This window comes from Zosterops lateralis, assembly GCF_965231275.1.
Source record: "Zosterops lateralis genome assembly, chromosome: 14".
NCBI classification, from domain to species: Eukaryota; Metazoa; Chordata; class Aves; order Passeriformes; family Zosteropidae; genus Zosterops; species Zosterops lateralis.
In genome coordinates this window covers 11,553,548-11,579,792 of record NC_139774.1, presented here as the reverse complement: position 1 = coordinate 11,579,792, position 26,245 = coordinate 11,553,548, and the positions used below count along the sequence as shown (strand labels likewise).

Here is a 26,245-nt window from a genome sequence, read left to right as displayed (position 1 = left end):
GTCTATGACTATATTATGAGACTTTTACACATCTGTTTTCTTTAAACACATTCATGTAAAATAGTGCAAAGGCTTGGGAGACCTAAGAGCTTTTTACCAGCTCCTGGAAAGCAGAGGGAATTCTGCAGGAAACATGGGGCACACTGAGGCTCCAGGACTCCTTCAGTCCAGTTTAGGTTTGAGGTAGTGCCACAGTCAGGTCATGAGCTGAAGGATGAAGGCACTAGGGTTGAGCTGAAGTTTAGACAGCTCTGCAGCCTGATTACTGGTGAGTGAGTTGACTTAAGTATTACAAATATTTGTTATTTTGCTTAGCTAATAGTCATCTGGTTTTTACAGTGTAGAAAATAGCACAGCAGCTCAGAAGCCAAGACACAGTGGGACAAAGGCAAGAGCCACTGCTGCCAGCCCTGCAGGGGTGGGAGAGGACAGTAGAGCTCAGGGCAGAGGCCTCAGGAAACACCTTCAAATTCCCAAGTAAAGCTTTGGCTCCTTTTTCACCCTGTGTTACCCAGCCATACTTGACCTAATTTTCCAGCCTGAGCAGTGCAGAAGAGTGTGTGATGTGCCATGACAGCTTGCATATGTGTTGTTATATTTAAAGATATCTTCACTTTTTCCTTTCCCTGCTAGACTTGCTGCACCGCAGGGCAGCCTCAGCTCTGGCACACTCGGTGGAAACTGGTGAGCAGGGGAGGGAGTGAGAGGGGGAAAGATGTTCCAGCTAAACAGATTGGGGGGAAATCAGGGGAGAGGTAGACAGTACTTCAATATGCTAGTGCTCATTTCTTCTTTGCTTCCTCTGCTCACAGAGCCTTAGCAAAGCACCACTATGTGACACCTTGTTATCTGTCACTTGATTGATCCTTTCATTAACCTAGTCTTTTTAAAAGCATGCAACATTCCCAGACACTCTTAATTCTCCCAATTAATCTCAACCTTTCCCCTCCCATCAGTTACTACTGGTTTCCTCCTCCTCTGGAGAGCTGGGTGAAGGTCCCTGTTGTGCAGGTACTGCTCTCCACCTGTTCTCCAGCATCTTCATCACTGTGCCATCACCTCACTGTGCCATCACCATGCCAGCCAGGCCCTCCAAGGGGATGCATCACTCCAAACTCGAGTCACAGTCTGTGGGAACACAGAGATTCCTGGTGGGCTGTGCTCAGCCAAAGCAGGGTGTGTGGGATCTGGGCTGTTGTGGGATGCTCGTTCTTTAGATCCCTGAGTGGAGCATCCTTTTGCTCTTCTGCCCATTAACCTCATGGAGGTGCTCATGTGAACAGAAATGGATGTGTAGGTTGTGCAATAACATCTGAATATTTTTTCTTTCTTACTGCAATAATGTCCAGGGTCTCTGAGCTTGGGGGCCCTGTGGTATAAAGTGTTGCCCAAAAATAGTCCCTTTCCTAAGGAGTTAATAATTAAGTATTAATATTCCTACAAAGTAAGAACTACATAGTGTTTTATTGAAAGTTGAAGCTACTTAGAGTGATTTCAATGCAAAGCTAAGGTGTAACATCAGCTAGTGTCATACAGATGGGACTGGGGGTTTACAGCCCAGAAATCAGATGGATATGTATGTGAAGGCTCCTTCACTCCTGCTAGGCTGTTCCTTTCTCCACTTGTATCCAAAAGCCTCTCGAGAGCCGGGGGCTTTTATTCTTTTCCCTGAGCTCAGCTGTGTGCATTTATGTGCCATTTGCCTTGGGGTTCTTTTGGTTGATTTTTTTGCTTCTTCTCACATACTCCAGGGCTCACCTTTGCTATGCTCTGATCTCATCTTCCACTGCCCAAACCCCTCGAGGGGGACAAGAGCCATTAATTCCCAGCAGAGCAGCTCTGCTGGACTCTGTTAAGGCATGGATCATCAGATTTTCTGTGGATCCCCTGTGCCTGTGTCTGTAACACCCTCACACTGTCTCGGGCAGTAAGAGCTGTAGCTGCCTGCAGCCTCCCCACAGACCTGGGCTGCACTGGGAGGATCATACAGAAAACAGCTCAGCAACCCTCCCATGCTCCAGCACAGGAAAGTCTGGGTGTGAAAGTAAACTTGTTCTTTGCTGCTGTTAAGCCAGGAATGTGTAATAGTGTTTGGGACTGTCAAAGCAAAGCTCCTGGTGCAGGTTTGTGAGGTCCCAGCAAGGCAGCGCCCCAGCCTGTCGCTTTCTGCTTGTGCTGGGAGGTGCTACACAAGAGGCCTTCCCCGTGCCACCACATCAGCAGACACTTTCCCTACCCTCTGTGTCTAGGCTTAACTCCCAGCACTGGTAAGGTCTGTCGCACCACTCCTATAAAGGGGAATAACCTTTCAGAACAAAATGAGTGGTAGCATTGCTCTTCTGCTTGTCCCATCAGCCCTGCTGCAAGTAGATATTAAATACTAAAAGCTTCTCTGTATGGCTGTGCCTGTCCAGGATCACCTGCTCGAGGCCATGGCTAACTATGCACTGAATCCACCAAAATGGGATCATTTTATCTCAGCAGAGAGGGGACCCCCCAGCCTTTGGGCACAGGAGACTGCAGCAAACAACAAAACCCCCCAATTTGCCTGCGTGTAAAATGAAAAGTCTGTTTGAACTGGCTTGCTGCCAGGTGGGTCACACCGGTGTGACCAGGTAACCTGAACAAGCCAGCACCTGCCAGGGGTCTGGGGACGCTGTGGGGACACAGAGACACACAGTGCCCTCCTGACAGCCAGGGCTTTCCAGCCCCTGTGGAAGTGTAGCTTGCCAGCAGCAGAACTTGTTGACATGTTTTGATGTAAGTATAACACTGTATTGTAGTTACGTGGTATATGCCGATATGTTCATAGTGTATACCGACTAGTTAGGGTTTGCTAATGTACTACATTTCAATAAAAAGCAATTTAAAAATACAGAGCTTGTGAGTTTGGTGTCTGAAAATATGGGAGAATGGAAGCATCGCCCAGTGACTCCAGTCCCTCCAACATTTCTTAGATCTGTCTTAGAGGATAGTGTGGAACAACATTGTCAATAGATCCATTTTCAGAGAGGATTTTTCCCACTCTGGTGTATTTTTTTTTTTTTATTTTGCTGTATTTGTGCCTAGAAATCTCAGGCCATTAAGGGCCACATAGTTCAAAGTGGCTTGTGAATATGCTGAAGACACTAATCCACCTTCTCATAGCTTTTGCCACCTTAAAGATGGCACAGAGTGAGCAAGAACAGCAATAAAGAGGGAAGGATCCTTCAGCATCTTCTCCCAGTGTTCAAACCCTTCCCACAGGACACCTAGCCTTCAGAAACCACCCTGCAGCTCCCCAAAAACAGCCGTACCGTTGAGGTAAAGGCACAGCCCTGCAGGCTGAGCCAGCTAATAAATATTTATATTACAGTAGTGTACAAAGGCTCCAGCCAGGATTAGGGCACTGCTCTAACAAAGAAGATAGATCATCCAGGGTTAAAGGATTTATAGCCTAAAAAAGCCATGGCATTCCCGCCTTCCTGAGAGCTGGGCAATAAGCACAGACGTGGCAGATCAGTGTTTTCTGCTTTTGTAACACTTTCAGAGTTTGCCTGGAGGTTTTCTAATGTTTTTTGAAACAAAATAGCAGTTCACTAAATTATTGGGAAGCTGCCCTGCAGCCGAGGGGATGAGAGGGAGCTGTCCTGTGTGCTGCAAAGATCACCCTTGGACTGGGTCACAAGCTTTGAGTGGGCTCCAGAGCTGCAAAGTGAGCACCAAAATGACCCAGCTGCCGGGAGGGGGATGCCAGGACCCCACCCTGAGCTCATCAGGCTGAGATGCTGGAAGTGCACGTTCTTCACAGCAAAAAGGGCAAATTAATTCCTATCCTCCCAGAGAGGAGATGGAAGCATCGCCAGCCTGGGCAGGAGTGCTGGACATGTCCCTGCTGTTCCAGTGCACGACAACCCTCTGGGAAGGATATTTTTCTAATATCCAAACAAACCCCACCCCTCCCTTCCCGACACAACTTCAGGCCGTTACATTCAGATCTTTTCAATGCCCCAATGTGCCACCGGGAGGCAGAGGAGCTTTGCAGGGCGCGGCGTTGACCCCTGACTGCCCACCGCGGACACTCCGGGGGGGCGGCGCTGGGCATTGTCCGGACGCGGGGCTCGAACCCGCGACCTCAGCGCGGCGGAGGCAGTGAGGGGGCCGGGCCGGCAGGGGGCGCGGTGGTTGGCGGCGGACGCGGTGCGGGCCCCGTGACCCGGCCCGGCCGCTCCCCCGCGCCGCTCCCGCCCCGGCCGGGCCGGCCCAGCCCAGCCCAGCCCGGCCCAGCCCGGCCCCGCGGGCCGCTCCGCTCCGCAGCCCCGCCGCGATGTGGCTGGGCCCCGAGGAGGTGCTGCTGGCCGGCGCGCTGTGGGTCACGGAGCGTGCCAACCCCTTCTTCCTGCTCCAGCGCCGGCGGGGACACGGCAAAGGGGGCGGCCTCACGGGTGAGGCGCGGCGGGGCCCGGCCCGGGGTCTGTGGGCGCGGGGCGGCGGCGGGAGGGCCCGGCCGGGGCAGCGAGAGGCGCGTTCCGCCCGTGTCCCCGCTGCTCCTCGCTGTGTGTGTGGCCCCGGAGCCCCGCGGCCGCCGGTCCCCCCCGGCCGGGGCTGTGGCGGCCGGGCCCGGGAGCCGCCGCCGGGAGGGCCCGTAACTGACGGAGCGCCCGGGACCGGCGGCTTCGCTTGGCAAAAATGGCCTCTCAGCCCTGCTCGCTTTGGATTGTTAAGATGGGTTATTTGCATATTTTATGGATGTGTGTTGTTTTTCAGGATGTGGAGGATGGCAGTAAGAAGGGATTTGTAATTAGTAGCGGTGTGGATGTTGTGCTGTACACGGGCCGGGGGTGAAGCTGTGGGTGCAGCCCAGTGGAAAATACCCCTGTGTGAGGAGGACAGCCGTGTTCTGACATAAACCGCTAAAATAACATGACTGTCACCAAAGCGGAATGTTAACAACAACAACAACAAATCCCCTCACTTTTAAAAACCCCATTTATGTGCAGAATGCTTTCAATTACGTGAATTACAAAGATGTGAGTTTTACTTTTGTCAATTATACATAGCGACTGTCATCTATTAGCCCTTTTAGACAGACTAATTACAGAAATGGTGCAGCTTTTAAACATCATTAGCATATTTCATCTTTTCACAGTGTTCAAAGTTATTTTGAACTGCTCTGTTTGATGTCCCCTAACTTGTGCAGTTTTGCATTTAGGCCTAAACTTGTATTCTACAATTTTCCATTTTTTTTTTCCAAAAACAAACGACTGGTGCTATTCTGGGAACATCTGAAGTGATGTGCTCCTGATGGGTTGAAGCTTTGAGCTGTGTTGACTTTTTGAGGTGGTGTGGCTCAGTGAGAATCTTCTCCAGAGCTCCTGCAGGTTCAAAGCCAGGTGTCCTTGAGGAGCTGTGCAGCTGCAGTGACATCCCAGAGTCAGACTGGGGTGTTCAGCTGAGCTGGGAAGGAGTTGGAGTTGCTGTCATGCTCAAGTTATTAAACATCTCATTAATGGTCTGTGTGCCAATATTTGACACGTTCAGTATTGTCATAGGAAGGATTCAAAATGAACTTTTAATCCGTATCCTGCCTAAAGCTACACAAGAAGCCCAGAGGCCAAACAGATCCTGCTGTGCTGGTTACAAACGTGTTTGGTTTAGGTTTGTCACATGGGCTTGCTGTGGGTGATGTTTCACTGCAAGGACAATCAGTGGTATATTTTTAATTTGTTAATTGCTACATAGATAGCCAAGAGAGATAAGGGAGAGGAAGTGGCATGTTTCTTGATAAGGAATGAGATATGAATGAGTACAGTTTGCACAGGTTTGCCAAACCAGGAGGGCTGGGAATTGAAACTGGATCCCCCACAATGAGCCCAAGAAGTAACCATGGTCCCTGTCCAGGTTCTAATACTAGTGAGCTTTTAATCATGAGTGTGTTGTAAAGGTAATTTGCCTTAAAGATGCTCACAATGCATTGTCTAGAATAACAAAACAAATAATCAGATATCTTTTATCTAACTGAAATAATGACTTCATTGAAGTAAATTGATTTGCTTTACAAAGTCTGGTCCATCAACGTTTACTCTGGAAGTGTCTCCTTTCTTATTTAACATCATATAAAAATATTTGACTTTTGTATTACCAAATTTTGAGTTGCTGACCTCTTTGTTTAATCAGAGTACTTCTGGAAACATCCTTGAAACCTCTGAGCACCAGTTTTTCCAGATCTTCTTGATTCCATTTGGACAAGTTACCTACTTTTGGCAGGGGTGATTCTGAAAAATACAGTGTTGAAAACTCTTGTGTCTTTTAGCTTGATAGGCTTAAAAATCACTATTAGAAGCAAAAACCCCACAGAGGAAAACACATTTCACTTTCATTAGAAAACTCTTCTATGAAGGCAGGGGACTATAATGAGGCTTAGCAGGCATTTAATTGTCATCTGAACTTTGTCCATTACCAGTGGGACAGGCTGCAGTTGGTTTTTAGGTAATTTACCTCCAGTGACTGGATGTGTCTCTCCATTTTCTCAACCAAGTGCAGCAGCACAACTGTTCCCAGGCTGTGAACATCAGAGTTTTCTGCAGTGATCATCCTGTGTTTTTGTTTAACCCAGTTCTTTGTTTTGGTATTGCACTGCTGTAATTTCTGTCTCTTTGCTTCCCAGGTCTCCTTGTGGGAACACTAGACGTGGTTTTGGATTCCAGTGCCAGAGTTGCCCCATATCGGATTCTGCACCAGACTCAGGACTCTCAAGTGTACTGGGCAGTGGCCTGTGGTATGTGACTCATGTTGGGGACTGGATTTGAGTTATTCTCATGTCTTTTTGATTCAGATGACCGGTTAGCCCACACAGGAGTATCCTATGACTGCTCAGGACATTCCTGAGAGCTTCTGGTGATGTAGTGGAAGATTCCAGAAATGACAAAACTCAGTTTTGTTTAAACTGTAATTGAGGAACTTGAAGCTCTGCAGAAGCTTCTGTTTCTGCAGATGTTAGGAATTTTCTTTCTTACAAGATATATCTTGTATTTGCAAGGTTGTAGTGAGGTTGTGCAGAGAATAGCACGTGCAGGTTTTGGTGGGATGATGAGTGTTGTGCTGCTGCTGACCAGGAGCACGGCACAAGGTGGGAACATGGAACATTTTTCAAGGTACCAGAGGTACTTTGGGGAATCTCTTGGTCCAGTTTTTGTTTTTTCTGTTATTTCTGGCCTGGAATAGATGTGTATATAGATCTGTAAAATGGACTAGAATAGTATTTTTTTTTTAAACATCAAGGATCCTTAGCCCCTTTTACTTGAAAAATGTAACTGCTATTTTAGAATTTCATAATGCAACTGTCTGATTGGTGAACTTTGATTAAAGCTTTAGGTCCTAATGCTTGCTGGAGAGGAAATATCTCCAGACATATTTGTGAGACCAACTTTGTTTATAATAAGAATCTTCACTTTTCACTTTGTGGTGGAGACATAAAGTCTGATCACGAAGGAATCATTTACTAGGCCCACAGAGGCTGATGTCTTGTTTTTCCTCTTCCCACCTTCTCCTCAGGCAACCAACACAATATTCTCCCTTGCAGAGCTACTTAAATTCTGCAGAGAGGGTTTAGATGTTGCGTGGTTCACAGAAACTCAGGTTCCCCTTTGAGGAGGGTGGAGGCAGAGAACTAAGAAAGACAGAAAACAAAATGACAGGTCAGGAAATGCATCGAAAAAAGAAGAATATTTAGTGCAGATCTGTAATTTTATGGTATCTTGACACTCAGTAAGTTATTTTTGTTCAATTTCAGGAGTGTTTTAGTTGATACCCTCTGTATCTCAGTTACTTTTAAGCAATGCAGCATGTAGAAGTGAGATGGGCTGGGTAACACCCAAATGGAGTTTGACAAATTATTGTACATAGTAAATATGAGTAAATGTTGTCTTCATCTAAAGTTGGCTTTTTTGTCATATCTGGTTCTCATTCTGCTGTCAAAGTAAGAGTACTGGCATTCCTTTAAAGTTATAAAATGTATACTGCTCTCTAGTTGAAAAATGCAAGTATTTTATTTATAGTTCACTGTGTGTAAATACTCATGGGCAGCAATCTGGTCACAAATGCAGCTTCAGCTCTTCAGCAGTTTGTTCTTATAACTCTCCTTGCAGGAATCAGAAATTTTTACTCCTTCATGTGTGTCATTCTAATGTTGTTCTTACAAAGATGTCAATTAGCAAGGCCAGGCTTATTTTTGCAATTTGGCTGCTGTCACTTGGTAGGAGATGCAGCCCATGAAACAGAACAGGACACAGACTTCATCTCACTGCTGCTGTTGCTGAACCTGTAGGGTTTTTTTTTTTTCACAGTCAAAGCATCCCATAATTGATAGTTCTGTGCCCTTAAAAGAAACCATTTTGTATTTTTAGAAACATTGCCAGATGCTGTGGTAGATGTCAAGTAAATTTATACACAGAGGCAACAGAACAGACTTTTGTTATCTTGCACATTGGGCCATATCCACAAACCCAAATTCACACCCCTGCAGTCCTGCAGACAGGACAGCTCATTTGCTTCTGGTTTTATTCTCAGATTAGCAGGCATTGAGGTTTTATAGTTTGGTGTCCAGCTACAAATATGTGAAAGGGATTTCGTGGCTGAAGCTGCCTCCCAGGGAACTGTTTGTGTCATTTGTTTTTCTTCTTTTCCATCATTAACTACACAGGGTGGTAAAAGTTCTCATAGAGAAACTGAGTAGTGGCAGGCATGCTGTTAACATTTTTAGATATCCCACTGCATAAACATGAAACTAGAAGGTAAATTTACTGGAATATGGCAAAGAGAAACTTAATAATGTCTTTGACTTACATTTTAAAAGATTTATTTTCTTCTGCATTTAACAATGTTTTTTATCTTGTTAAAGAATGCTGAAATTTTTTTCTTTTCTGCTTTTTTTTGTCTACAATATAGTGATAGCTATCAACAGAGAAGAAAAGACAAATATTTGAAATAATTAATGGAAATCAAGGCAACTTTTAAACAAAAGTTCATTAAATTGGTTTTTGAACTGTTGTGGACTATATGGTTAAAGACAACTAACTGTTGGATAGAAAGTTTGCTGAGAAGTCTTTATTTAAGAAGGCAGAGAACTTTTTGACATAAATATTTTGGTTGCTTTTTGATTTGTGTGCTCCCTGCTGACCCTTGCTCCTGGGAAATGGAACCTCTTTGTAGGTGTTAAAAAATTCCAGTTATTCTGAAAGTTGTTCCAGTTTTAAGATTCTTCTGGTAGTTGATTATTTTCACTCTAGAATGCCAGTAATTAAAAGAGTGCTTCTTGATAGGAACATGGGAATGCTTTTTGTCTGGGAAAATGTCTGTGTTTGGTGTGCATTGGCAGCAGGATGATCTGTTGGTCGTGTGCTGAGTATCCTTGGTGACAATGGAGACATTTTTTTAGAAACATGATGTTGGTGTACATAAAATATCCTTGACATGTACACAGTTGGTGTGTGTGATTTATCCTAATCATTGTTCAGTAATTATTAGTTTCCTGCTGTGAATTTGGAGGGAAAAAGACCTTGTTCTAATTGGTTTTTCCTTTGGTCTTTCTCCCCTTCGATTAGGATCATCTCGTAAAGAGATCACAAAGCATTGGGAATGGCTGGAGAATAACTTACTGCAGACTCTGTCCATCTTTGACAATGAAGAAGATATCACCACCTTTGTCAAGGGCAAAATACACGTAAGTGATGTATTTCCCTGAATTCCTTTCAGATTCTGAGAAAGGACTGGGAGGTGGTTGTATGATTTTTTTATCCTTTTCAGTCATACATAGGTATGAAAGTGTCATGGAATGCACACAGCACTGTCAACATGAGGTCACAGTCAGCAAATACTGAACAAGTATATTTGGAGGGGAAGGGTTAAGAGCAGTAGATCTCAAGGAACAGCCTGCTTAGGATGTTCTTACTAATCCAAAAATAATACCACTTTAAAACCCTTGCCAATTATGCCTTTGATGCAGGGAGAATAGTTTAACAAGGGTTCATCTAGCAACAAACGGAGGAGAGAGAATTCTAATTTGCAGGCAATGTACTTGCCTTGCCAGTAGTCTGAAAGGCACCTGGGTTGTAAAGGAACTGTACCCCAACTTCCACTGACTTTGGAGTCAGATGCCTGCTGGTTTTGCAGTTAACACACTTCTGATTCCAGCCCACAAATCCTCCAGAGCAGAAACTTATAAATACAGTTCTTTATTGAACTGCAGGAATTTGCATATTTTTCAGCTCTCCTGTCAAATTCTTTGTATTTTCTCTGTGTGTGTGTGTGTGTGTGAGAGAGAGAGAGATTGTGGTCATTTGTTTTTCCTTCTGGCCAGTCAAGATCTGACAGATTGCAGAGTTCTGCCCTTTCTGGCAGATGATCTACTTCCAGTTGAAGAAGCACATGTGCAAGTGAAAAGAGACTTCAGTTGTCCTGCAGGGTGTTCCAAGTGTTCCCAAGGCAGCCATGAGGAGCTCAGTCAAACATTAAACATGAGTGCTTGTTGCATGTGTTCAGGAGTGGATCCCAGATCCCAGACTCCCACAGGATCTGACTGCCCTTTCTGCATGTCTTGGCTGTTTCTGACATGACAGGATAAGTGCTGTGTCTTGTTCCTTTGTGTCTTCTGCCATGACCCTTTACTTTGTACATTATTTCTGTCAGCAGGCACCTTCACTTCTGTTTCTGCTCTCTCCTCCCACATTCTTTCAGGGCATTATTGCTGAGGAGAACAAGAATGAGCAGCCCCAGAGTGAAGAGGATCCGGGTAAATTCAAGGAGGCTGAACTGAAGATGCGGAAGCAGTTTGGGATGCCCGAGGTGGAGAAGTTGGTCAATTACTATTCCTGCAGCTATTGGAAGGGACGTGTCCCCAGGCAGGGCTGGCTGTACCTCACTGTCAACCACCTCTGTTTCTACTCCTTCCTGCTGGGCAAAGAGGGTGAGTTATGAGCCTACAAGTTGTGTTTCTGTCATTTCCCATGATCTTTTTGATGCAGTTGATCTTCTGTGTGAACTATTTTTAAGATGACAGGTTTTTTCCTTTTAGGAATCCTTTAGCTCTGTCTGCCTCAGCATGTAAATCAGTTCTTGCTCTCATAGGCACTTCAGTGCTGTTTAGACTTAAAGCCTGAGTCATTTTTTAAAACATTTCTCAAGTTGTACATCTGTTCTACTCAAACTGATTACTTTTTACAAGTAAGAGAACGAAGCAGTATTTTTACTTTGTGAGTTTTATCTGGAACACCTGCCAGGACCCAGCATTTACAAAGCCTGAATTCCAGAGTCCAAAGCTAATTTGCTGGAAAGAAAGAATAAAAAAATTGAGTAATTGTAGTTGAAAGCATTTATTGGACAGGAGGTAGTCCTTTTGGAGCTGCATTATTTCTAGTCTAGTTAGTCCCAAAGGTTATTTCCAAGTATTTTTGGAGAACCCAGTAAAAGTGTGAAGAAAAGAACTGTCCATGTGTAAGAGCGGGGGAAAAATGCTGCTCCACTGAGAGCTTGCATGATGCTAGACCTTCATTTCTGTTTGGTTGTTGTTTTCAATTGCAACAATAGTATTTTTTAAATTCTTTTTCTCAGTTACACTGGTGATCCAGTGGGTGGATGTAACCCAGCTAGAAAAAAATGCTACACTGCTGTTCCCTGAGTGCATTAAAGTTAGCACGAGGGACAGTGAACTCTATTTTTCCATGTTTCTCAACATCAATGAGACGTTCAAGCTGATGGAGCAGTTGGCCAACATTGCAATGCGGCAGCTACTGGACAATGAGAGCTTCCTACAGGACAAGTCTCTCCCAAAGCCCAGGAGGCCCCTTAAGAACATCTCTGCATTAAAAAGGTATTATCTTCCCAGCAGTGAAAAAAGAAGACAGGTAATAGGGGATTGTAAAAATAAATCTGCATTATTTTGTAGCTCCCAGGTGCTGCTGGGGTTTTCTTACTCTAGGGGCTGCATCACTTACTTCAGTCATTAGCCTTCTGCTTGTTCTCTTTTATTCCCCATCCCAAATTGGAGCTGAATTCACATACACCCTTGTGTCTTATGCATGGCTAGGCACTGTCAGAAGGAATTTTCAACTAGAAACTGCTGAAAGTCATATGTTAAAAAAAAAAAGTGAAGGAAGAAAACTACACCAGCCCCTTTGTCTGAAGTTAAAGATTTATAAAAAGAAACAGATTTGTATTGTAATAAATCCTCCCACTGCAGTTCTTTGCAGTTTCAGGATCTGATATAACATTTCAGCTTTGCAGGTGCACTTGCATATTTTATCTTGTATTGCAGGACATACCTTGTCAGGGAGGCATGTCTGAAGGCTGAAAGAGGAGTCAGAGGAGGGGTGGCATTTCAGTTAGAGAAAGGAATACTAAGAATACACAGCACAGTCTGAAGGTTATGATTGGAATGAACATTTGACATTAGTTTTTGAGTGGGTTTTTCAAGTGAGTAAGAAAGTTTCAGGATACTACCTTTTACTTTTCTCCAGAGACCTGGATGCTCGAGCCAAAAATGAGTGCTACCGTGCCACTTTCCGGTTGCCCAAGGATGAATGCCTGGATGGACACACAGATTGTACCTTGTGGACACCATTCAACAAGATGCATATTCCTGGCCAGATGTTTGTTTCCAACAATTACATCTGTTTTGCCAGCAGGGCAGAGGAGGCCTGTCATCTCATCATTCCTCTCAGGGAGGTGGGGATTTCTTAGCTATATGTTAAGACTACAGGCTCTCTTCTCTTTCGTGTCCTTCTGTCTTTTGTGTTGTGCTTTATGGATAATGGAAAACATGCCAAATCCAAATGGCCTTTGTCTTTGTATTCTAGGTGACAATAGTTGAAAAAGCAGATAGTTCCAGCGTCTTGCCCAGCCCTCTGTCCATCAGCACTAAAAGTAAAATGACCTTCTTCTTTGCCAATCTGAAAGACCGGGATTTCTTGGTACAGAGGATCTCTGACTTCCTGCAGAGAACACCATCCAAGAAACCCTGCGGCATCGACAGGGAGTGGAAGTGGAACGTGGCTGATCCCAGCAGTGAGGTACTAAGGAAATAGCTGGGAGGAACTTTATCAACTTTCCAGAGCAATGTTCCTTACAGTGTGTTTGCAGTGCTGTCTCTGTTTGGCCATGAGCAGAGGAAGGAACATGAGCTCAGACATTTTCTGTTCTCTTGTGCAGGAGATTCCAGAGCTGCCTTCCAGCAGCCCCCTGGCTGTCAGCCCCACCTCTGCTCTCAGCCATCGACCCGTCAGCTTCTGTGCTGGGCAAGTGCCAACAGCCTCGCAGGGACTGCTCAAACTCTTCAGGAGGAATTCTGAGGAGCTCTCTGGACCCAAAGGAGTAAATAATATTTTTATGTAAAACAATTAACTTTAAATAGTGTGAAGGAGGTTGCTGATTTCCTGGCCTGCTCTAGAATGGAAATGCATTTTATCCCTGCTCAGTATCACTGCTCTGTGTGTCACAGTGATAGTGCTGCATAGAGGTAACTTGGCTGTCAGCCACTGTTTGTACTGACATACCTGAGATACTTGACCAGAGGCTGAGAAATGAGTGTTATCAGTGTTCTGGGATGTGAATTCATGGCTCTGAAGAACAACTTTCCTTCAGAGCAAGAAAGCAGGGAACTTGTATCTCTGCTGGCTAGTTAATTGTCGTGATCCATGGTTCTGCTTGCATTTATGTGGAGATTTGCAAGGTGTAGTTGTAAAGACTGACTTTAAGCAAGGACATAACTGATTCAGAACAGGGTAGATTACTATATACACTCTTTACTTCAGCAGAAAGAGGAGAGGTTTTGAATGTCACAATGTATTTTTTCCTGTGAAGTGCAGGCCTGAATATACACAGGAATCACCTGTTATAAACATAAAAGTGCAATAATCTCCTAAAATAGCCATATTTGTTCCTGTGAAGGCAAAGGAGAAGATGAAGGAAGAGTCTTGGAACATTCATTTCTTTGAATATGGGCGAGGGATGTGTATGTACCGCACTGCCAAGACAAGGGAGCTGGTACAGAAAGGAATCCCAGAGAATCTTCGTGGAGAGCTGTGGCTCCTTTTCTCAGGTAGGATGCTGTGCTACATATGTTGACAGCAGGAATAAGCTTTCTGCACATCTCAAAGGATAAGATATGAATCTTAGGTCATTTCAGAAGAAATTATTGGCAGATTAATTCCATCTGAATGATACTTTGGGGTGGCTTTCTTTATTATTCTAGTAGCTGTTTGGCCTCCTTTGTCTGTGTTTCAGTGTCAGGACCTAAGCTCTAACATGATTTAACAATGAGTTTGTTGTTATATTTTCACATCGATATGTAGTTCATGAGTTTGTGCAGTGCTTCTTGGCTCCCTCATCTCTGAAACTGGGAATGAAATCTGTGTTTCAAAGCACCAGAGGTAAAGCAATGTTTGTCATTTCAGGGGCTTGGAATGAGATGGTGACTCATCCTGGTTACTACGGAGATCTTGTGGAAAAGTCAATGGGAAGGTACAATCTCGCTACAGAGGAAATTGAGAGAGATCTGCACCGTTCCATGCCAGAACATCCTGCCTTCCAAAATGAATTGGGAATTGCTGCCCTCCGGAGAGTCTTAACAGCTTATGCATTCAGAAATCCAACAATTGGGTACTGTCAGGTAAGAAAGAAGTCTTAGACTTGTTAGTCCTGCACAGTGACCATGATTGACTTGGCCTTTTTCTGCATTTTTTGTTCAGTTTCAAGCTTTTCCTTCATGCTGTCTATGAAGTGGTGAGAAAGTAGGAAGCAAGTTATGCTGCATCATCTCTTAAATATCCTTTGAACACACTATTTAAGTAGGCTTTTCACAGTGCTATTAGGTGTATTGTCAGAGTCTTTAATAGCTTTCCTGCCAGAGCTTTCCATAGTTCAGCAAAAACATCTGGTTTCATTAAAACGAGCAATTTAATCAAATAAGTGATGTTGCACATGGACAGTCTATTGAAAATGAAGCCATTTGGTGGTTTGTGAAACAGCCTGGTGGAAAATCAGGTTCATTTTGTGTATTGCTGTGATGTTACAGGTTCTCATTATGTTGTTCTGTTATGGCCAGTTCTTACAAAGACATTGATGAAGACTTTGAAAATTATTCTTCTTGTTTACTGAACTTGTGTGACAAAAGGGCATCAAATAATTTGCTGCCTCATGAACAGAGGAACTGAAAACAGGAAGAAAAATTGGCTTAAGGTCATCTGTGAACTCAGATGCCAGTAGAAGCTGGAAATGGATGTGACTCTTAGTTTGCTGTGTTCATGCTTTGAAAGTTTAGCTGGCCTATAACAGCAGAGCTTTCATGAGGAGCTCCATGTTTTCCCCCTGTACCTGAGTGTTTGCTGTGCTGGCTCCTAGGCCATGAACATTGTCACCTCAGTGCTGCTGCTGTACTGCAATGAAGAAGAGGCTTTCTGGCTCCTGGTGGCTTTGTGCGAGCGGATGTTGCCAGATTACTACAACACAAGAGTAGTGGGTGAGTGCTTGTCACATTCCTGCTGCAGCCTGGATTTTCAGCTGCACCAGCATCTCCCAGGAACATTTTGTGGTTCAGAATTAATTAAATTTTAAAGATAATGAAGCACAACTCTGTTCCTTTTAAAGTGGCAGGGGTGTGATGGAGACATAGGAACAGACACTAAAGGCCTCCAAGGTAGTAGTTCTACCTTGTAGTAACATGGAAGATGAAGTCACCAAAAACTGGTATCAAGAGGGATTGTTAGCAGTAAGGAGGAATATCTATAAGAACATTATTGGGTTTTAGTTTTCCTCATCTAAATGACGTGTTAAATCTGTGGAACAGGCTCTCAGGGAAGGTTAGTGAATGCACCACTTCATGGTGCTTTTAAAATTGGTTTGTATAAAAGACTATAGTCTGGTGTAAATACCATAGTATCAATAATCCTCCACCCCTCCATTCAGGGCAAATGCACAGATGGATGAGAGGTTCTGTGTCTAGAGGTTGTGTCTGCATGCTCTGCAATGTAGGAATAGTCTCATTGGTTTTATTGAGAGGAGGGAAGAAAACTAATGTCTTAATTTTAGTTAGAATGTTCAGAGGTTTATATGAAATTTAGTGAACTCATACGATTTTGTTTAATAATTGCTTACCTTGATACATGACACCACCGTTTTGAGTTCTGCCATTGTTTTGTTTGTCTGTTTCAGGTGCATTAGTGGACCAAGGCATCTTTGAAGAACTTACACGAGAGTATCTCCCACAGCTGTCAGAAAAGATGCAGGACCTGGGAGTGATCTCCACCATATCCCTTTCCTGGTTTCTCACTCTCTTCCTGAGTGTGATGCCCTTTGAGAGTGCCGTGGTCATTGTTGACTGTTTTTTCTACGAGGGAATCAAGTTTATCCTGCAGGTGTCATTGGCCATACTTGATGCCAACATGGAGAAGTTACTACAGTGCTGCGATGAAGGTGAAGCCATGACTATTTTGGGCAGGTACCATTATTGTTCTTATTTATAACAGAACAGTAACAGTGGCCTTTTAGTCATCATCTTTTCCTAACTTACAGCAGATCACAAATAACACTCTAGGATCAAACTTGAGCTCCAGAGAGGTTTGCTATTGCTTTCTGCAGCAGCTGAAATTAATTGTTGGCTCGATGATTGTGGAATCCCATACTTCTGAAGCTGTTCTGCAGCCTAATGAATTCCTGCATCTCAGTCCGAATTTGAATTCTTAAGGGTTGTTTATTTGAGGTATACATATTAATTCTGGTTTACTATTTAGAACAGATTCTGGCAGGAATCACCTTCTAGAAACATAAAATATTATCAAGCAGATATCTCCCAAGTCTAGTAAGGATTTTCTTGTTTGAAATGGGAATCTCTTCTGTGTGCAGCAAGATCTTCAGCATATGACTAGAAGCCTACTTTTAAAAGAGCAAATACCCCCAAAATAGGGTGAAAGTCAACTTCACTCCAGGTACATTGAGGGTAGTGTTGGAGATTAGATGGGAAAAATTAAATTCTCCTTCATGTTTAGATTAGTGATACAAAGAAGTTGGGAGTAATGCTTATGGGATATTGATTTATTTTTTTTTTCTGGACACTAATCCTGGAATCTTGCATCTTTCCTCATTTTTGTCCACAGATATTTGGACAATGTAGTTAACAGACAGAGTGTCTCTCCCCCTATTCCCCACTTGCATGCACTGTTGACCAGTGGAGATGACCCCCCACTTGAAATTGACATCTTTGAACTCATCAAAACTTCATATGAGGTAAAGTTCTCACTTGGTTTTTGCCCAAGAGATTTCTTCTCTACTAACATCCCATTTTATACTTTGTGCAGCCAAAATCTGAGCAATGTTCATAGATTGAGATGCTTAAGGAGTGCAGGCTGAAGCCATTGATCCACCTGCTGGGTATGAGTAGAACCTGACACTGTTGGCTGTTGCAGATTACAGTCTGCCCAATACCAGAGGGACTAAAATGAAGACTGCAAATAAGGGTGAAGTTACAGACTAGAGATTTCTTCCTGCTTTGTCAAAAAAGTCTCCTTTATTACTTTTATTTGAGGATTGCCAGTGCTAAGGAGTTAAGGAGGAAAATTGTGAAGTACTCTGAAGAAATATGGAAGGATCCCAGTTCACATGCATAGAAATCCTGTTCTATGAACCACATTATAATAATAGGAAGGTGACCTCAGAGTGGTGCCAATGCTATTAAAATATCTCTACACAGACAGAGGTGTTCCTCACAATCCATACTGAGAACAGGTTGATAAGAAATTTGATTCTAAATGATGGAAAGAAAACAGGTGAAAGAACTGATGTTTGGCAGTTCTTCTCTGTTAAGTGTGGGATCATTTCCCTTTTTATCTCGTTTTTCACCCCATCCCCTTCTGGCTGTTTACAGTCAGGTAGCTGTCATTTTCTCTGTTTGTTCTTGGTTTCTTTTTATAAAGGAGTGTCACTGAATTCATATTACTCGTCTGACCTAATCCATAGGAAAGCTTCTTGGCTGTGGTGTTTCTGACTGAATCTCATGGGAGTCCTAGAGGAAAAACTGACAGGGCTAGAAGGAATGACAGCCTGTCTGTTCTCTTATCTCTGCTGCAGTACAGGACCTGTATTTCTGTCAATCCTGACAGATCCTTTTTCAGCTTTTCTGTAGAGACCTCTGATGTTTGAGTCCTTATGAACTCTGAATTACTTCTCTTGAAGGACAGGAGTGAATAGGGAATAGAGCTCAAGTTTTTTCTCATCTTGGTGCTGGTAAAAGGCTTCTGGTGGGGTTAGGTGATCTCTGAGGGGATAGTACACTTGTTAAAGAATGTGTAATTAAAGGTGGGTCGTGCTCTCTTCAGGAGATGACATTGACCTGATCTGCTTCCTTTCTTGTAGAAATTTGGCAATCTGAAGGCAGATGACATTGAACAAATGCGTTTCAAACAAAGGCTGAAAGTGATCCAGTCTCTGGAGGATACAGCCAAGAAGAGTGTGGTATGTGACTCCCAGACTGAATGAGCTACCAAATGGCACATTCATGGAAAGTGTTTTGCTGCCAGCATTGAGAAGCTTCATGCTGTAGCTGAACAAGTTTTAAGTGACTGAAAGAATGATTGAATGAGATGTTTGGCATGGAGGGAGATAAAAAACACCTGTAGGCTTTGACATAGCCTCCCATGCCTAGTGCTGTCTGTTGTACTGCTTGCCTGGAGTCTTTGAGAAAAGCTGCCTAGCAGATAATTAATTTACTGCCATTTAGAGAGTGCATTATGGAATATTACTAAAGGGTTCATGGCCAAAGGGGAGTGTCCATATTTATTGCCATTATCTCCCATGTCCTAGGTGGAGAATCTCATCAGGGTGTTTATTTCACTGTTGTTCTTTAATGCATCCAAGTCAAACATCTGATGATAAAAACAGGAGGGAGGGGTGACACAATCTGCTCAGCCAGGTCTGCACAAACAGGAAATAAGCACAGTAAACTACTGAAAATGTCAGCAGTTTCTGCTTGACTGCAAACTGCCTTCCTGATTGGTTTCCAGGGATATTAGAATGATGATGTTTTTCTTCCCATTCTGTGTGATATCTCCTTGCACTGGTTTTCTTCTCTTCTGTGTTACACAGACTTTTCTGTGTAACACAGAAGAGAAAATACGAGTTGTATTTGATTTTTCTGCTTTTGAAATAAATTGTTCATTCTGTTTTATCCTTAACTACAGGTCCGAGCTGTGTCTGGTGACATTGGTTTCTCTATGGAAGAACTAGAAGAGCTGTATGTAGTGTTCAAGGTAAGAAACCTTCCTTGAGAGTGAGGAAGAAATGTTGTCACACACAGTACAAATAGCAAAGTAAGTTGAAAGGGAAGCAATGGCTTTGCTTTAATTATTAATGTGACCTATCAGAAATTGATGTGGCATTCTGTTACACATGGTGCCGGTAGGACTGGCCCTATTACTATCTGATTAATTGTTTTTAATTTTTTTCCCACAGAGGTGGCCATACCACATTCACAGTATTTGAATGATACTCAGAAAGAAACTGTAGAGTCAATGGAAGAGAATGTGACGTAGCCCTGAGAATGGAGAGCTAGGATTGACTGTACCTCAATTTTTATTCTCAAGTTTCCCATTGACCTCATCTGTAATTGTGACAAGATTACTCAAGGGCTTTGCCTCTATTTGTCAGCATATATATTTTTAAAAGAATGGTATTAACCAACTGCATTTACCAAAGTTAGTTGTGCTCTGTTGTAGACTCAGAAAGAGAGGCTTAGTTCTAAAACCTGCATGTTCCCCTTGCAATAAAGGGAGTGACATTTTGTTAAAACCTGAAATCATGTTTTGTATTTTCCACTTTAAATAATTCCTTGCATTTTTCCTGAAATCTATGTCTCTTTCTTCATTATTTCATAGTGAAGTAACACTAGGAATCGCAAGGCTGATAATGTGTTTCCTGCAATGTCTCTTTGCTTCCTCAATGCTATTCCTGAGCTGTGACAAGTCTCCACTCCTGTGGAGCAGCATAATCTGCCCTGTTAATCATTTCCCTCCAAAGGCCAAGTACCTGATGAGCTGCTACTGGGGGAACAACCGTGCGGCCGCTGCCCGCCGGGACCAGAGCCTGCCCTACCTGGAGCAGTACCGCATAGACATGGAGCAGTTCAAGGAGCTGTTCATCAGCCTCACCCCCTGGGCCTGTGGGGCACACACCCCTGTGCTGGCAGCGCGGCTCTTCCGCCTCCTGGATGAGAACAGGGATTCCCTCATCAACTTCAAGGAGTTTGTAACAGGAATGAGTAAGTGGTGTTTTTGAAGAAAGTGGAATGCTGCAAAAAATGCGTCTGTCCTTTTCCGAGAAGAGAAGTGAAAGGAGATAATGGGGTGTTCACTGTCCTGAGGGGGGAGGGTGGCAGGAAGCCTCAAGCTGGACAAAATACGCCTTTTTGGTGTGGATTTCATTATTGATTTTGCACGGGACTTTTAGCAGTCATTGTATGGGAATTCATTCTGGTTTGAACCTGTGAGCAGAGGGTGATTCTTTATCATTAAAGTGTTATTTTTCTTAACCTTTTTTTTTCTTTCCAGGTGGGATGTACCATGGTGACCTCACTGAAAAACTCAAAGTACTCTACAAACTGCACCTGCCTCCTGGTGAGTGGCTGCTTCTGTGTACTGCTGCTATTGAACATGGGCTGCTCTGACATGGACAGGGGGTGCCTCAGGAGTTTTGCTAATGAAGTGGGTCATACTGGTGTTCAATTAAAGGTTTTAACATTGGCTTCTCTGTGAATACAGCTCTGAATCCAGAGGAGACAGAGTCTGCTTTGGAGGCCACAAGTTATTTCACAGAGGATGTGACAACAGAAGGTAATGCAACACCGCTGCCTTTGCCTCTCAGTTAAGCAGGAGTTGCAGCATAGATCCATGTGCTCTGAGCAGTGATTTTGTGCAAGGCATGATCTCGTGCTGGCAGTGTGTTAGGATTGCCAGTGTGTTTGAGTTCACTGTCTTTGTTGCATGATGGGGAAGAAGTTTGGAGCTAAAACTCCTTGGTGCCCATTCCATGCAGGATACAGCATGCTCTGAAGCATGGGCACAGACTGCTGAGGAGGAGCAGTGTACTTTCACCAACCCCTGTCTCTCACCATGATTTAGGGTTTTTCATGCAAGTCTTATTGTCTCTTCTTGTTTTTGTTTCTTTCTCTGTGTCTCTGTGTCTGACCTTTTCTTCTGTTTTATCTGGTATATTGTCCCCTCAACCCCTTTTTCTGCTGCTCAAGTATCTCCTTTTGTCTCAGAGCTGGATATCTGCCTGCACTGTGAGTCTCAAGGTCAGTCCATGGATTATGTGCATGCATTGAGCATGGCTGTGGTGCTGATACCACCTGCCAGCCCAGTGTGCTGATGTAAATACTCTGAAATTATTGCTGCTGCTCCTTGCTCATGACACTTTCACTATTAATAGAGTGCTATAAGTAATTAAGTATCTTTCAGTATATTCTGACTATTGGATTTCAGCCTTGGTCAAAATAGGTTTTGTCTGGCTTCTTTCAGTGGAATTAATCTCATCCTGGTGGTCAAAAAGATTCTCAGAAGAGAGTGGGGGGGTGCTAGGCTTGCTGGCCTGGGTAGGTGATCCCTGTGCCTACTCCACAGTCTTCCAGTTTAAAGGAATAAGGATGCATGCCACTGAACTGCTGAAGTGTTGGTAGATTAGATCACTGCATTTCTTAAAATACAACATTAGGAATTGTCAGATGGGAGGTCAAAGTATGTCAACCATGCTAAACATTTACCAAAACACAATGATGCCAAAAAAAAGTGAGTAAGTACGAGAAGTAATTGTGCAGTTTGGTGCTAGGTGGCTGACTTAACAGTCTGAGTTGAACCCAAGACTTCCTATTCCTCTAGTGACAGCGTAGGGAACAGAAGTGAAGTTCATGAAGTTAGAGTGCAGCTTGCTCCCAAAATGTCAGTTCAGGCAGTGAATAATGAGGAGTGTAGGCATTAGTCACATATGTGCTCAGTAGCGATTTGGGTTTTTTCCATTCATTATCTTGCTTTGGACGACTGAACATCCTTGTCTTTAAGCTGTCACACTGCTTTTCTGTCTTGCATATCTGTGTTTTCATGCTTTCTTTAAGACCTCTGCTTTCTACCTCAGCTCTTTAACCCACTTTTTGAGTGTGGCTCTTTATCTAGCTCATCCCATCAGCCTCATGCTTCCATCCTTTCTATTCACTCCTTTAACCATGATTTGGGAGTGTGAGATCTAACTTCTATTAAACATACTCTTGTATAATTTAAATTTGTATATTGAGTTGTAAAATTCTATATTGTCTTAAGTTCTTTGTGTGTTGTATTACTGAAAATCAGCTATTAATTATTTTATAATTCCATAATTCTTTAGAAACACAAGAAGATAAAGGAAGGAGAAATGAGAATGGTCCAGAAAAAGGTAATTTCATCATCAGTAGACCACGTTCTAATCTTGTCTCTCCCATACTATGATCTGTTCATTGTCTCATGCTGATCAAAGAGACCTTGCAAGGTGTCCCTTGTGGACAGAGGTAAAGCAGCAGGTGAGCTGGGAAATAATCATCCCTTATGCCTTGCTGCTCCAGTTCTTTTACATACCAAGATCACAGCATTTGTAAATCATGTTGAATGAGTTGTCAACTCACAGAGTTTGTCTGTGAGAAGTCAAGCTGATGCAGCACTGTTAAATTTTTTGCTCTACTGAGCTGCATCAGATAAGCCAGCAGGAAACAATGCAGCCTTCCTGGAAGATGCTTTCCTGGGCGGTCAGTAACACCTTCTTGAAGCCTGATTTTTCTTGGCTCAGCATTCACTTTTTACATCTGAAGTCATAAACCACCTGACTACTGGGTTGTTCTTGTTTTGCAGAGGAGAAAGGTACCAGTCCACAGGACTACAGATACTACCTAAGAATGTGGGCCAAGGAAAAAGAGAACAAGAAAGAAACCATTAAAGATCTCCCCAAAATGAGCCAGGTAAGAAAGGAATATGAAGATTTCCAGTTGCAGCCTAGTGCAATTCTGCAGTATGTGCAACTATTGTGCCAGTATGTTCAGTCCTTGCCCATAGCTTTCCCTGCTGTTCTGGTCTGGTGAACTTTAGAACATCTAATTCCACACATTTCTGTTGAATTCTGCAGTGGATATGGACAAACTGCTTTGTATCTACCAATCAAATGCAATGGATTCCCTCTCCCTCACAGACCAATTTTTCCTATAAGAACTGCACTCTCTATTTTCCCTCCAGAGCTGGATGTTTCAAATGTGCCATCAGTCAGAGAAACTTGTTCAGCTTTTTCGGTTTTGCATTGCTTCGAGTTACAGCTGCTTGGTGAAGAGTGAAGAATGTGGTTACAAAAGAGAGAGTCAGATGACTGGTGTGATCTTTTCTGTCTCTAATTTCCGTGATGGGTCCTACTTAAACCAGTTCAGAAATGCTTAGAAGCTGACCACAGAGGAGTAGAATAGAAGTAAAACTTCAGGTTTTCTTAGCATTAGTGAATATATGTGACTCCTGTGTTCATCTGTCAGCAGAAAACCCACCACTATTAAATTGCCAGCTGTGTCTCAATTTAGCCACAACAGAGAGGGGGGAGTTTGTGTCAGACTGTTCTGAATCAATGCAGTAAGTTGCCACTTGGTGGGAAGGCAAATAAGCAATGAATCATTTGAGATGGTGCCTATTGCTTCATCTGCCACTGACAACTTTTTTCAGCCTGATACATGATTATTTGGTCTTTGTCTTTTAAAGGAACAGTTCATAGAGTTATGCAAGACCCTTTACAACATGTTCAGTGAGGACCCCGTGGAGCAGGAGCTGTACCACGCCATCGCCACTGTGGCCAGTCTGCTTCTGCGGATTGGGGAAGTTGGAAAAAAATTCTCCAACAGGCCCACAAGGAAGTCTGAGGACTGCAAAGCAAACAATACCCAAGATCCTGTGAGTGAGGAGGAGTCACCAACATCTGAACAGAGTCAGAATTCAGCAGTGGAGCAGCAACCCCAAGCTGACCACGAGGACAAAGCCAGCGTTGATGCTCAGCCTGAAAAAACACAGCAGGAAAACCAAACTCTAGGAGATGGGTCAGGGGAAGGACAAGGCTCTCCTTTACAGCTGCTATCAGATGATGAAACCAAAGATGATATGTCCATGTCTTCCTACTCCATGGTCAGCACAGGCTCCCTGCAGTGCGAAGACATCGCGGACGACACGGTGCTGGTGGGCTGTGAGGGCAGCAGTGCAGCTGCCAGGTATGGCAGCACAATTGACACTGACTGGTCCATCTCCTTCGAGCAGATCTTGGCCTCCATGCTGACAGAAACAGCCCTTGTAAACTACTTTGAGAAAAAAGTCAACATTCTCCAAAAGATCAAGGATCAGAAGAAGGTGGAGAGGCAGTTCAGTTCGTCCAGTGATTATGAACTTTCCTCTGTGTCAGGGTGAACTCAAGAAAGCAGGAGTTGTCTTTGGGAGATAAAACAGGAAGATAGTGTGGCAGATGGCAGGATGGTTTGGTATTTTCTGTTTGGGGTTTTGTTGTTTTTTGATTTTTTTTTTGTTTATTCAGAGACCAGAAACTACACAATTACAATAGAATCCAATGGATAAGGGGCTCCTGACAGTGACTGTCTAGGTGTTTCTTCGGCTACTCTGGCTGAGAGAATTAGATTACATTCTTGAGAGCCATTAGAACCTAATAGCCCCTGACATATAGAATTACCACCATAAATTATGCATGTCTGCCTTTTGCTATCTTTTATTTCAATGAAGTTTTATTTCAGACAGTAACTGCTCCTTGCCTGCCCTTGTTTGCTGTAGGTTCCTGAGTAACTTGCACAGCAGATGCAGCCTGGCTTGAAACCATGCTCACCTCTGGCTGCCAGTCTGAGAGCTAATGCAGTGTAGTCAAGTGCTGTAGGACTCTGACCTATAAATAATCTTGTACGTTCTTGTAAGCTGTTCTGTGACTCAGCAGCTATAAAGCAAATGTGCCCCACTGCTCCCAGCACCCTAAGATCTAAATACAGACATTGCTCAGACCTTCAGGTTTCTTTCACATGTGATTTGGCATTTTCATAGTGTACGATCACTTACTTTCTCCTTCAGAATTCAGGAATTTTCAGGCAGATGTGGTTTTCTAGCATTTGCTTTTCTATTTCTTTGAAAGCCATTGGTTTTAGTTTATCTGGGAAGCCACAAGCTCCTTGATTTCAGTGCAGAAGTGAAACTGAGTCAATCAGTGGGCCTATGATGGTTATAATGAGGGATTAAGTTCCTAAAATAGAAGTCAGTGAATCAGCCTCAGCATTCCAGGGCAGTGTCACACTGGTCTGCTGGACCGTCCCTGTCGGTACATTCACTAGTTAGTGCTGATTCCCTGTTTTTCCTAGCTAGTGATTGGTCCAGTTTTTAGGAGGACCCCTAAGAATACTCTGATCAGTCAACCCTCACAAATGCTTGGAGCAGGAAGTTGTGCAGGAGCACTGTGCCACCCACTGCTGCTCAGTGCCCTTTCCTGAGAGTTTAAAAATGGACATGCTCTTAGAAACTACTGCACATCCAAGGGCATTTGTACCTAAAGGGGAAGATTTCAGAGTAGTGTGGCTCTGCCATCCAACCCATATAGGAAACCTCAATACCAGAGCTCATCCCAGTTAGAGGCAAAATAACTGGGAGACTGAGTCTTTTAAATCAATTAAAACCAGAAGAAACTATGAGTTGCCCTTCTGGTAGCAGGGTGTGTTCTCCAAGGAAGGAGAAGTAATGCTGTTATTACAGATAAACTCATCTCAGCACAGAGGCAGTGGCCTTGCAGGGGCAGGGCAAGAGATGCTGCTGCTCAGCCAGAGCAGACCCTGCACTGAAGGCAAGGTTTGATCCAGCTTCTGGCTGGCAGTGGGGATCTAAAGGTAGGAAGGACAGGTGTGGATGTTCCCATTTAACACTGCTTGGTGTGCTACTCAGTGTTAATCCATCCTCGTGACATTTTTGGTCTGTATTCACAGCTGGTACATACTTCTTATTTCTCTGCCTCCTCTGTCCTGTATCACTGGAGAGCAGCCATTAGTAAAATTGCTTTTACTAATTATTCAGTAATTTATTGTAATTTTTTTAAAGTACAAATAATACATGTAATTTTACACTGTCTGTCTTACCTGTCATGTATTCAATAAATGAATCAGAATCCTATGGGCTATTTGGCTGTCATTTCTCTCTGAGCTCAT

General features: G+C 43.5%; 1 protein-coding gene across 1 annotated transcript; it reads left to right on the top strand.

The window, feature by feature from the left end:
- Positions 1 to 4,306: 4,306 nt before the first annotated feature.
- TBC1D9B (TBC1 domain family member 9B) lies at positions 4,307 to 26,184 on the top strand (the record flags this gene model as incomplete). Its single annotated transcript, XM_083871803.1, has 21 exons — positions 4,307 to 4,424; positions 6,647 to 6,757; positions 9,582 to 9,700; positions 10,714 to 10,942; positions 11,587 to 11,845; positions 12,492 to 12,699; positions 12,831 to 13,043; positions 13,183 to 13,344; positions 13,921 to 14,071; positions 14,427 to 14,641; positions 15,373 to 15,490; positions 16,183 to 16,468; positions 17,124 to 17,253; positions 18,379 to 18,477; positions 19,203 to 19,271; positions 20,038 to 20,278; positions 20,568 to 20,633; positions 20,778 to 20,849; positions 22,393 to 22,440; positions 22,890 to 22,996; positions 23,772 to 26,184. 21 exons carry the CDS (start codon positions 4,307 to 4,309, stop codon positions 24,462 to 24,464), a joined length of 3,714 nt encoding a protein of 1,237 aa, XP_083727929.1. The 3' UTR covers positions 24,465 to 26,184.
- Positions 26,185 to 26,245: the final 61 nt, after the last annotated feature.